Below are 13,340 nucleotides of genomic sequence, written 5' to 3'. Positions count from 1 at the left end.
CTTACTAAATGTCAAAGATTTAGAATCATATTAGAAATAGTAAGAGCTCAATAAATATTTGCCAAATTCATGAGTGAGTGGATAGCTTTGGCATATTTTTCAGGTATGCATAAAGTACGTATATATGTAAAAGTATGTATTCTCTATCTTGTCCTGTTTTATCACAATGTTAGTACATTCTCGTGTAGAAAGTGGGGCGGTAAGTGCAGGAACACTCTCCACTTTTTGCTGAACTCCTGTATTTGGTGGATTTGGAGGGTAATCTCTACGGTCATTATTATTTTTTTCCAAATGAAAAAGAATGCTCTCTATCTTGCCTTTCCCATCTGCAAAATAAAGAAGGGCTATGTGAGCACTAAGATTCCTTTCCAGGATATGGGATTTACAGTGGGTAGTGCTTCACGGATGATGTGTCATGTTTTGTTGTTGTTGTTGTTGTTGTTTTGTTTTGCAGGTGCTCTTAACAGTATTGAAAATTCTGTTTATAGAACAGCCTTCAAACTAAGATCAGTGCAAACTCTGTGCCAATGTAAGTACAAACACCCTGGAAATGCGTGAAATAATCATACCTGAGAATGTGTAATGTAAACATCATAGAAAAAGACAGAACTTGCCCCATGCAAGTATCCACTGGGCTCTGAAAGGCTGGGTGGGTGCATTTGCCCATTGGAAATAGACAAGATAACAGAGAGGGGACAGAACAAACACTTTAAGCCTTCAGCCCACAGTATAATGGAAAATACAAAATGTGAGTAATAACTTTGACAATCTTGTATTTTCTTTATGTGGCATCTAAACACATTTTTAAACTTCCCTTTAAGGTTATCAATATAACCTTCTGTCATATAAAATTTAAACTTTTGATTTGCACCTCTTGTCTGTAACTGAACCTGTAGGTCTAATGTAGGTTCTAATGTAGGTTCTAATGACTAATACATGGGCCAAACTCTTGAAAGTGTCTGGAGACTTCCCTGTGAACTGCTGTTTTGGATCTAATTTCTATCTGATTGAGTGCAGTGAGGTTTCTTTCCCCTCCTATTGATAGCTAGGCAAAAATAAAGTGATATCATAAATGCCAAATAAAAATTCAACATTCCAAAAAGTCTGTCTTGCAAAAAATTGTCCAAAATGAAGTGAGTTGGATTTATTCTTGAAAACTAAGACACTCAGCCTTTCCAAAGTCACTAATGGCTCCTATGTTTTGTTTGTGTACTTCATGTAAAATGCTTCTGACATTTATATCAGACTTAAAATAGGTTATTTGTATGACACTTCCACTAAAGGCTAGTCATCTTTTTTTGCATTTTTCTTCTACTCAATAAATTTTATAGACTAACAGTCTTTATACAGTGCTTCAAAAGTATATGGTGTGAGGTAGGGCCCAATAGGAATAGAAAATGGGAAGAAGGGATGTAGTCAGAAAGGGGGGGGTGGTGGAGGGATTGGGCAAAGACAATGTCTTCAAGAAGAACAACTCCATCTTCCATAGTATACCATAGTACCAGGTTCTTCTGAAGAGGGGACTTGGGCTTTGCAAGATGTTTTATTTTGTTTTTTTTAATCACTACTCTAGACAAAACTCACAACCTTGTGTTTATTATTTCAAGGATAAGTAAAAATCTCCTTGTGCTTATTAAAAATGTCTCCTCCATTATGCCCCTTTCCTAGAGAGTCTTCCATGAAGGAACATTAGCAGTAAAAGTTCACCAAAGTCCCCATAATTAATGTGTAGAAATGTACAACAGCACAAATGGAGAATGCACATTTTTAAGCTTTCTGTTATTTCTGGCATCAAAAATGAAAGTGGAGAATGTTACTCAAGGAGAATGTTAAAAGTACGTAGAATTCAGTGGTTTAATATTCTACCTAGTAAAGATATCCAAGCAAACATTTGAGGGGAAATAGAGAAAGTTATGAATCTCCAGGGATTTGAGAGAGAGAGGGGGGTGGGAGAGGCGAGAAATATAGAGAAAGCAAGAGACAGAGACAAAGAGAGGAAAAGAAAGAAAAAAGAAAAGAAAAGAAAAAGCATCCCCTAAGTGCCAAGTAGCAGGATCTGGAGACTAGAGCTGGCAGTAGGATGAATGGGCTGTGCCTTTATCTGATTTGCAGTAGTACAGAATTCTCAGCAAAAGACAGGAACCTCCCTGTGTTCAGAGTGTCAGGCCCCTATGATAGGGTTCGTGATGGAATAACGACCCAAGAGTTAACATCCTCTACCACCTTTGCCCAGATTTTTAAGTCACATTCCTGAAAACTTACTCCATTCTTTAAATTCACCTCTTAAAAGCAATATAAGAAAACAAATTTTTATTTCACTTGCTAGATTCTTTATCTGTGAGGGTGATTTATGACGTGCAGAGAGGTGCTGGGTTTTATCATTTCACAGGCCACAGGACCCACAACATTCCTGCCTCTCAGATGACATAGAGGGTGATTGTTAATTCTGTCTGCCATCCCTGTTCATAGGGAACGTACATAGGGTGTAGCTCGTGTCATTCTTCTTCCTGTTTATTGCTTTGTAAAAAAATTAGGGAGAACATGGTGGAAATACATATATAAAAGGATAAAAGCATTGCTTTCTTTTAAAAAGTAACTCTATCTTTATTAAGTGCTGTCTCTAGCTAATGAAATTAATGGAACCAAGATTAAAAAATAATATTGCTGGGCCGGGAGTTTGGCCTAGTGGTAGAGTGCTTACCTAGTATGCATGAAGACCCAGGTTCAGTTCCTCACTACCTCATACATAGAAAAGCTGGAAGTGATGCTGTGGCTCAAGGGGTAGAGTGCTAGCCTTGAGGAAAGCCCAAGGACAGTGATCAGGCCCTGAGATCAAGCCCAGAACTGACAAAAGAATACTAATAATAATATTGCTGAGCCAAGGGTAAGGGCCCCAAGTGTCTGATAACCCAGCAACTGCTTTTAAAAAGAGCCCTGGAGGAGAGTGAAACAAAAGCCATATAATGAATGATTGTTGTCCTTAATGTACTATGTTGTCTCTCATCTCCTTTGCTGTCCCTTGGTTATCTCATATTGGTATAGTATCTCACTTTGTTATCTGATATATTGAATTTATTTGTATTTGGATATTTGAAATTTGATAGGGAAGGGGGGAAAACCAAGACGGGTGTGGGGTGTGGGGGGGAGGGAAACGGGTACCAAGACATGTGAAAGGGTATCAATGTATGTGAATTAATGCACCTTCTATCTAGCAAATATCATGTAACCCTTTTACTAATTACAATAAAAAAATAAAACTAAAAAAAAAAAAGAAGAGGGATGGTAAAGACAAAAAAAAAAAAAAAAAAAGAGCCCTGGACTTTCCTAACTATGGCTACAGCATCCGAAACCATGAGCTTTCCTTCCGAAGCCAAACAGCAGACAAGAGAAGCTGTATTTGAACATGGAAAAGCAATTGGTTCAGTCCAGTTAATGTGGCATACAAATATGGATTTTTTTTCTCAACTGATCATCATGATACTTTAGCTGCCTTAGAATGCTTATTTCTCTAGCTTCTCACTTCACCTTCTTTTCACTTCATTCTATAAAAGAGCACACTGAAAATTATTACACTGGCTATAATATTTCAACGCTTTGTTAACAGATGCACTTTTCCCAAATCAAATTGGCTGTCAGAATAGCAATACTCGGATTACATGCAAAATATATGTATCTAAATAGTGGCCATATTTCATTCCCTTTGAGAAAAATAGCTACCATAAGAAGACAGCTTTGCTTAAACACTGGGAGACACCTGCTTTATTTGAAGCCATTTATTATCATCAGAAAATAAGGACCAAGCCTTCATTTGCTTTCTGCAGTGGACTTGATGGACAGCTCCCAGATTCAGCAGGTCCTACTTCGTCCAAGGTTTCCAGAATCCAGGGAGTGCTCTCTTTCTGTACATCAACTTTTTAAGGAGCTTCAAGAATTGTTTCAGAAAGTCAAGGTTGGAAAACCAGGCCAGGTGCATCCCAGAGCTCCAGAACTCACTTTGAGCCTTCTCATGGCGATGTATGACAGGTGAGGATGTGGGTACTTCACTCTGGCCTCCAGGAACAGGGTTGACTTGCCAGTGGTTAATGACATACAGCATTGCTTCTAGCTTCTGTTTGCCTGCAGTATTTGATAATGTATATAATGTATAAGAAATTTTAAACATACTCATTACTCATTCAGGTAGAGAACAAAAGAGGTAAATGTGTATCAGTAATACAAACGACCCATGAATTCCATGTTACTATTTATCTTATGCAAATTCATATCTCATCTGGAAATTATCTGCTCCTTTCAGATAGGGTCAACTCCTACACCCCCAGGCCCTGACTGAACTTACCACAGAGAGGCATCTGAAAACTATTTATTGAATGAATGAATGAATGAATGAAATATAAAGGAATAAATAAATAATGAAACATTTTGGATCTAATCCTTTCTCCTGTCAAATCCAGATACAGAAAAAGAAGCCATGAACAGTTAGACATTATAGGGCACTGTGAGCAAGTTCCATGAATAGGTATGGTTTTGATCAACATCTTTTGATAACCTTGCCTTTCCTATTCTTATCCCTGGTATTTGTTATCACGCAGCACAGGATCGGGCTTTCTGAAGCTTCTGCCGGTGGCTGCTGCGCTCATTGTGCTCTCCGGGGATAGCCCTCTTACAAAATCCAGAGGTAACCTGAGGAGGTCTGTGTGCTCCAGCAGTGGCCTCAGCCCCAATCAGCAAAGCATTATCCTCTCCACCCACCTTTCTGCCCCTCTTACAGTCACTCTGGGTTTGGGCATGTGCTCCCTGTGTGACTGGTTTGGTTTTATTTTAATTTAATTGTTTAAGGTTATGAAGATTTCCAATTGTTTGATTTGGGAAATCTGTGCTTTTGAATTACATGTTAACTTGGTTGTCTTGCCTACTTATGATTTTAGGGACTACCCTGCAAAGTACTAGTTATTGTTCTTTAAAGGCTGGAATGATCCTCATATTATCATTTACCAGCCGTCACAACAGAAGTCTTATATTACCCAGATGCTGAAATGTAAATAGCTTCTCCTTAGTTATCCAATGACATGAATTGGGAGACCTTCAAAAAAAGACAAGCAACAAATTGAGAACATATATCTTCCATTTCCTTCATAATCACAAACAACCCAAAGCACATAGGTATCAAAGACATTAGTAGCTTAACTTAAAGCTTTCTTTCCCCCTTATGTGTCTAGCTCTTTTTCAACTGTATGCACACAATAACAAGAAAGGCTATGATTCTGGGCCACGCATGACTCGAAGGATTTTGAGAAACCTACTAATGGATATACAGCAGGTAAATCCTGAGAGCAATTCTAATTCTTGTTAGCTTTATTAGCCACCATACTACTGAAGTGTCTTTTACAGTGTCAACTCGACTTTGTCCCCTTCATTCCAGTTGCTCAGTACAGGCTCTCATTAACTTTAGCCTGATTTTTTAACTTTATTTTTATTTTTATTGTTATTATAAAAGTGATTACACAGGTATTAGTTAAATAAGTGAGGTAGTGAATACATTTCTTTTTGAACGGTGTTAGCTCTTCCCTCATCTCTTCCAGGTTTTCTCCTCTCTCCCCCACAAGTTGTATAGTTCATTTTCACCTAGTGTCTAGTGAGTTTCACTGCTGAATTCATTCACCCTTTGTCTCTTCATTTCTGTGCTCCCCCTTATCCTTACAAAAACTGACAAACCTGAAAACAAGACAAAAGGTACAGAAATCAAAAACAGTGACAAAAGGAGAAAAACAAAACAAAAAGCAAAGTAATATAAAACCTCTTGTTTCCATTTCTTGGAATTCATTTCGATAAATATAATTTTATATGATCATATACACATACAGCTATTGAGCCCTTGTGATCTCCTGAGAACTTCTTCCTTTGGTCTCACCATGTCAATGTTAATTTATCATGTCCAAATGTTTACTTGTAGGCACATTCTAGTTACAATAAATGAGGAGAACCACACAATCTTCTGTCTCATTGGGTCTGACTTACTTCACTCAATATGATTTTTCCAAGTCTTTCTATTTCCTTATAAATGATGCAATATTATTCTTTTTGATGGAAGCATGGGATCCCATTATGTGTATATGCCACATTTTCTTTAACCCACTCATCCACTGAGGGGCTTCAGGGTTGATTCCCTATCTTGTCTACAGTAAAAAAATGTTGCAATGAACATGGTTGTCCTGGTAGCTTTAGTGTGGCCAATTTGCAGTTGGATAAATACCCAGGAGTGGAATTGCTGGGTAATAGGGAAACTCCATGTTTAGTTGTTTGAGGAACCACCATACTGCTTTCCAAAGTAGTTGAACAAGTTTACATTCCCACCATCAGTGTAGTAATGCTCCCTTTTGGCCACATCCCCACCAGCATCTGTTATTGTTAGCTTTCTTGATAATGGCCATTCTAAGTGGGGTGAGGGGATTATCAATGTTTTGTTTTGTTTTTGCAAGTCCTGGGGCTTGATCTCAGGGCCTGAGCACTGTCCTTGGGCTTTCCTCATGGCCAGCACTCTACCAGTTGAGCCACAGCACCACTTCCGGCTTTTCTATGTATATGGTACCAAGGAATCAAACCCTGGTCTTCATGCATGCTAGGCAAGCACTCTACCAGTAGGCCAAACTCCAGGCCTCAATGTTGTTTTAATTTACATTCCTTTTATTAGCCTGATCTTTACAATCACATCCCAACTGATTTTTGTAATTTATGATGGTCAACTCTGTCTCTCCTGTGCACTGAGCCACAGACTTTCCAAAATGTGTCACCTTATGTTAATCAGCTTTCTGTTATTGTAACTTATCTCTTAGAATATCCTTCAACAGTGAACCTGTGTACAAATTCTAAGTTCAATCCACAGGTACCAACCTGGAGTCAGAAGTTATGGGTGTCTCTTGGTACTAGATTTTACTATACGGAGCCTGGGGTCTAATGCAAACTATTACATTTACTTTCTCTTTCTCCCGAGCAAATGATACCTTGCTTAGCAGCTCTCTGCCTTAAGTTATGGAAGGAATGACATGAGCAATATGAAACCGTTTATCCTGGCTTCTTCAGTAGGTCTTTTTTTTTTTTTTTGCCAGTCCTGGACTTAAGCTCAGGGCCTGAGCACTGTCCTTAGATTTTTCTCAAGGCTAGAACTCTACCAATTGAGCCTCAGCATCACTTCTGGCTTTTTCTAAGTATGTGGTACCGAAGAATCGAACCCGGGTCTTCGTGCATGCTAGGCAAGCACTCTACCACTAGGCCAAACTCCCGGCCCCAGTAGGTCTTTTCTTATTATGTTATAGCCCAATACTTTGATCACTTGGTTTCTTTCTTTATCACATCTTTGAGAAGGGAGTTATTCAGATTGATGTTTTTGCTGGGGTGAAAAATTACTGGAAAGTCCGTTGCTGCCATCTTGCTCTCCTCTTTCCTCCAAGATGTTCATATTTCTTAAATAAAGTGATGACTTAAACATTTTTATAAGGCTAATAGGTGAAGCGTAGATACTAGCGAGTATTCTGGTGGTTGCAACATCGCATAGAATTGATTCTCAGGCATGGCTCAGAGAGCCACATTGCACATGATCTCAACCTCATATCTCAAAACCCAAGTAGTAGATTGAGATCTACTGAAGAAGCCAGGAAGAACAATTTCATATTCCTCATGGTATCCCTTCCATAACTTAAGTGGAAATCCAGAGAGCATAGCATAATTTATTCCTCCATCTATACAATCAGGCAAGGAACAATAGCATATTAAGTGGAGGAGGTGATGAAAAGAGCTAGGCTACATACAGGACACTTTCCTTTCCTTTACAATCTTGTGGTTCCCTCCTGACTACTGCTACTGTTTTCAGGCTAACTCAGTCCAATAGGTCTTTAAAAAAATCTGCCCTTGTTCCAAACTAAGGTCAATGAGCTGCTGAAATGGCAGCTCCTGTAGCAATCTCCAAACACCTACCCTCCATGCCCATTTATTAGCATGATTCTGAGTAAGCTATTGGGACAGTTGAGGAGATTTGCATAGCAAATTATCATCCTCTTGACTGCCATTATGGACTCAAAGATGGATTCCCACAGAAAATTCCAGCCCCTACTGTGTGATTCAACTCCTCCCTTAAGAATCCTAATTATCATTTCAAGTGCCATTCTGCCTGAGCCAGCATGTCATCCAGCCATGTTTAGTGCTTCCATGGAACACCTGCAAGAAATTAGTCAAATGGGCAATTAATCCACAAAAATCTTAATGCATTTGTTGAAGGCAAAAATGGAAGTTAAAACACTCTACAATAAATTGACGCAGTGAACTGCAAACCTTGGAGTTCATAAAAATATAATTGAAAAAAATCAAAATAAAATAAGGCAGTTTACAGAAATGTTTTCACTAGAATCATAAAGGTAGTGAGTTGGGCCTATGTTATCTACCTCCCTTATCTTACAAATAAAATTAAATTCCTATCAGAAGTATAGTGTGATACAGTAGTTTCTCAGAATTCAGGAGCCAAAAGATGAATGATTTTATATATATATATATGCACATATATGCATATATACATACACACATATGTATGTGTCAAATAACACAGGGAGTAGTTACTTATATTCTGCTGGTGACAGGGTTGTTATCAATTTAAAGTACAAGCCATCCTGTCACTCTTACACAAATGTTTGTTGACTTCAGCCTGGCTAATTATCAGCAGTGAGGTTCTAAGTGCCACTTTCCTGATTAGAAGAATGTTTATTCTCAGCAGGGAGTTCTTTGAGATGACTTTTGAGCTTGCAGGCAATGCCTGCTAACAGCCTGAACTGCAGAAGACATGAGATGTGAAGCTGGCACTCAGACTAAATGGGAAGAAATGAAGGTGACAGATACACATTTCAGTGCATAGAAGTAATATTAGAGCCATGCTCGTGTCATTTTGAAAGTCAAAAGAATTGCTTAGTCCTTTAATTAAACTCTTTATGGTGACTGAACAGGAGATAGGAATCACCAAATTTGGGGGTTAAAAAGCTTTGCAGAAAAACATCCACAAAGACTAAAGTTTTCTGCAGTGAGTTGGGCAGTTAATTGTGCAGTTAACTTGATTTTTTACTTTGAGAAGCGCCAAATTTCTATCATCCTTTCAGTCATTCATTTTTTTAAAAAAATATTTAATTGACAAATAAAAGTTATGCATATTCAAGATGTAAGCTAGGTGTGGTGATAAATACTTGTAGATGCCAGTCTCAATAATATGGCAAGACCTTGTCTCAGCAAAAAAGAAAAAAAGAAACAGAGGAAGAGGAGGGAGAAGGACAAAAGAGGAAAAAAGAAGTAAGGGAGGAAGTTAGGAAGGAAGGAAAGAAGGAAGGAAGGGAGAGATGAAAAAGAAAGAGGAAAGATGGAAAGAAAAGCAAGGAAGGAAGGGAAAAAGGGTGGAGAAAGAAAGGGAGAGAGAAAATAAAAGGCAGAAAAAGAAGGAAGGAAGGAAGGAAGGAAGGGAGGAAGGAAGGAAGGAAGGGTTGAAAAAGGTGATTGATTCGACATAGGTATACATTCGTGTAATGATTCCATGGCAAGTTGCCACATCCCTGTTTACTCTCTGCATATATGGGGGAGGGTGACACTTGAACTCTGCTTCTATCTTAAATTTCAAGTAAATAATACAGTATTAGCTATGTTCACCATACTGTGCATTAGATCCCCAGAGCTTATTTGTCTTAGAACTGAAGATTTATACTCTTTGATCAACATATCCTCACATTCCCAGCCTACTCACCCAACTCTTGGAAACTATTCTACTGTATTTCTAAATGTTCAGGTAGGGAAGATCACACAGTATTTCTGTGTCTGCCTGATTTCATTTAGCATATTGTTTTCCAAGAGCTTCCAAGTCACAGCACATGGCAGGCTTCCCTTTTTTCTTAAAGATTTGACAGTATTTGATATGTATTCCATTTTCTTCACTCATTAGAGTCAGTGGACGCTGAGGTGGTATCAATGTCTTGACCACTATAAGTAGTGCTGCATTGAACAGAGGAATGCAAATCTCCCTTACTTCGTGAATTGATTTCTAGCTCCCAAAACTAGTTTAATTATAAAGTGGTCCTTAAAAGGCTCATGTGCCAAAAGTGTGATTCTCAATTGGTGGATCTAATTATTCAGTGGTAGTTGGGTCATGATTAATCAATGGATGAATCCACTTCTAATGCATCATTTGAATAGGCTATTGGGAAGTGGTGAAAGACTTTAGACATGGAGGTCTATTGGGACAGTAGGTATAAGCTCAGGATCCATATTGTCCCAGGCTCTTGACTCCTTCTGCTTTCTGGCTGCTGTAAGCTTAGCTTCACTACACTTATTTTTCAAGATGTTCTACCTCATCAAGCCTCAAAACACTGCAGGAACCAACCATGGACTCAAACCCTGAGTCACTGTAAATATTTCCAGGCACTTGTCGCTCATGCTTGTAATCCTAGCTACTTCAGGAGGCTGAAATCTGAGGATCATGGTTCAAAACCAACCCAGGCAGAAAAGTCCATGAGATTCTTTTTTTTTTTTTTTGCCAGTCCTGGGCTTGAGCTCAGGGCCTGAGCACTGTCCTTGGACTTTCTCAAGGCTAGAGCTCTACCACTTGAGCCTCAGCACCACTTCCGGCTTTTTTCTACATACGTGGTACAGAGGAATCGAACCCGGGTCTTCATGCATACTAGGCAAGCACTTTAACCACTAGGCCAAACTCCCGGCCCTCCATGAGATTCTTATCTCTAATTAACCACCAGAAAACCAGAAGTGGCAGGGTAGCTCAAGTGGTAGAGCACTAGCCTAGAGCCGAAGAGCTCAGGAGGGTGTGCTCAGGCCTAGAGTTTCAGGCCCCACAACTGACCAAAAATCAACAACAAAAAATAGGTAAAATGAGATGATGTATAAGATGTCTGAAAAGTCTTTAATAGTACTATGAACTAGGGCCATGCAAAGGTGGATGGCTTATGCCTAGCTATGTAGGATTGAAACTAGTAGGAGTGTGGTCAGAGGCTAGCTCTAGACAAAAGTAAGAGCACCTTCCTGGAAAAATGAGCCAAAACAAAAAGAGCTAGGGAAGGGACATGGTTCAAGTGATAAAGTATTTGCCAAGCAAACACAAAGCTCCAAGTTCAATCACCAGTACTGCTAAACAAAAGAGAGGTACTATACATTTTAATGCACTATCATTGTTTAATGCTAACTTGACAGATCATAAAGTGTGACACAACTAAAGCTGCCAATCTGTCATCCCGATTGCAAACTTCCTTCTTTCCTCTTCAACTCAAACATTCCACAAAACCTAGACGTTTCCCCCCACCACTCCTGGGGCTTGTACATGGGGGCTAGGTGTTGTTCCTGAGCCTTTTTTTGTACTCAAGGCTTAATGCTCTAACCACTTGAGACACAACATTAGTTCTGGCTTTTTAGTTTATCAGAGGTAAGAATATCATGGACTTTCCTTCCCAGCCTGGTTTTGAACCAATATCCTCAGATCTCAGCCTCCTGAGTAAAGATTACAGATGTGATTCACTGGCACCTAGCTTTAGCCATTTCTTTTATTTGACTGAAACACCCCCTACCTGTGCCTCCATAAGTGTGAGTACTATCGCACTCTGCTGCTGACCCCGGGGGCCACTTCACTCTTTGTTTCCTAACCACTGACCCGAGATTGCCTCTTACAGATCCCGACTGTGGTGGGAGAGCATCGCTCGCTGTGCTCAGTGGACAGTGCCATCCACAGCTGTTTCCGAGGGGTGAGGGCCTTGAACCTGTCCGGGGCGGAGGGTGAGGGGGTGGCAGGCGTTCCTGACTGATGTAAAGTAGACTATCAGACGCTTGCCTCTGACTTGTCTTAAAGTTCTTCTCTTTAGAGAAATAAATCCAGAACACAATAGTACAGATCCTGCCTAGAAATATGTTTTCCTTGCTATTTTTTTTTCAGGTGTTCAGCCCAGGAATTAAGGAGGAGAAATTCCTATCGTGGATGCAATCAGAACCTCTGATCCTCCTATGGCTCCCCACCTGCCACCGGCTGTCAGCCACTGAGCAGGACACCCACCCTGCCCGGTGCAGCGTCTGCAGGGACTTCCCCATCACAGGGCTGAGGTACGGGTCATCGTGGTGCTTCAAGGTGGGCGGACTCTCTCCAGATTCTTTTCTGAGATCCTCACACACCTGGAATCTAATTTACTTTCTAAGCTCAATCATTTCCAATCTGTGGCATCCTAGTTAAAAATAAATTTATTTTCTCCCCTAGAATTGATGGAATACTGAGTTCCTCCAATGACATTATACTCTGATCAGTAATGTGTTTTATTTCTCTAAGAGGGAAGAGTATTTTTTATTCTATGAAAACCTTTTTAAATACCCACAACACCAACCAGAAGGCTAAACAGTTCACAAGGATGATTTCATTTAGAACAGGTCATATATCGAATGAAAGGTAGACTTGCTAGCCTCTTTTCAGAAATGTTAAAAATCAACAGGGTTAGCCAGTAGCAGGGCTGGTAATCAGAGTCCTTGCCCTCCAATCATAATGCTATGCTGCCCTCTTGTGTAGACAACTGAAAACAACGTCTAGGACCCAAAGAATAAGCCTCAACTCAGTACCTCTGAGAAGTGGAAGGGGAAATTTGGAGGCAAGTAATCCTGATTTTTCCACAGCTCTAAGGATGATGGTCATCTTTAAGCTAGCCACTGACAGGTGGAAGCCTAGAAGACCACAGTTCAAAGACAGCTCAGGCAGAAATTTCTGTGAGACTCCATCTCCAATTAACTAGCAAAGTGCTAGTCTGGAGGCACAGTTCCAGTGGTAGAGAGCAAGCCAGGAACAAGGAAGTGCAGTAAGTTCTCTCTCTCTCTCTCTCTTTCTCTCTCTCTCTCTCTCTCTCTCTCTCTCTCTCTCTCTCTCTCTCTCTCTCTCTCTCTGACACACACACACACACACACACACACACACACACACACACACACACACACGATGATCTAGGTCTTCCATAAATTAAATTAAACCATAAGGAGATGAGTTGGGATTATTAGGATTATTATTACTAGGGAAGAGAGAAGGAAACAAGAGGCACTAGGTCATTGTTTCTAATGGGTGGATGAAACTCTGGGACATCAATGCATGTAGAAATTGTGCAAGGCCAGGAAGGCAGAGTTTCAATTCGGATGGCATCCCAGAGCTGAAATCTGCTACTGCTTCCTGATCAGTTAGTTATATGACTTTGCACAAGTTAGTTAATCTTTCTGGATTCCTCTTCTGCAAAATAGAAAGACACTAGTATGGCAATCATACCTGAAGAATTTCCACAGAATCCACTGCATCA

At 39.8% G+C, this 13,340-nt stretch overlaps 1 protein-coding gene across 1 annotated transcript in view; it reads left to right on the top strand.

Moving 5' to 3' along the window:
• Positions 1 to 408: 408 nt before the first annotated feature.
• The window catches only part of Dytn (dystrotelin), a 32,688-nt gene continuing 19,756 nt past the window's right edge, over positions 409 to 13,340 (top strand). Inside the window, exons 1-6 of the mRNA XM_090355214.1 lie at positions 409 to 529; positions 3,822 to 4,023; positions 4,590 to 4,675; positions 5,217 to 5,317; positions 11,694 to 11,765; positions 11,954 to 12,117. Coding sequence (XP_090211340.1) covers positions 409 to 529; positions 3,822 to 4,023; positions 4,590 to 4,675; positions 5,217 to 5,317; positions 11,694 to 11,765; positions 11,954 to 12,117 — 746 coding nt within the window. The remainder of the gene's footprint in view (positions 530 to 3,821; positions 4,024 to 4,589; positions 4,676 to 5,216; positions 5,318 to 11,693; positions 11,766 to 11,953; positions 12,118 to 13,340) is intronic.

Source organism: Megascapheus bottae, chromosome 21 (genome assembly GCF_031878675.1).
Source record: "Megascapheus bottae isolate mThoBot1 chromosome 21, mThoBot2.hap1, whole genome shotgun sequence".
In the NCBI taxonomy this organism is placed as follows: domain Eukaryota; kingdom Metazoa; phylum Chordata; class Mammalia; order Rodentia; family Geomyidae; genus Megascapheus; species Megascapheus bottae.
This window is presented reverse-complemented; position numbering and strand designations above follow the sequence as displayed.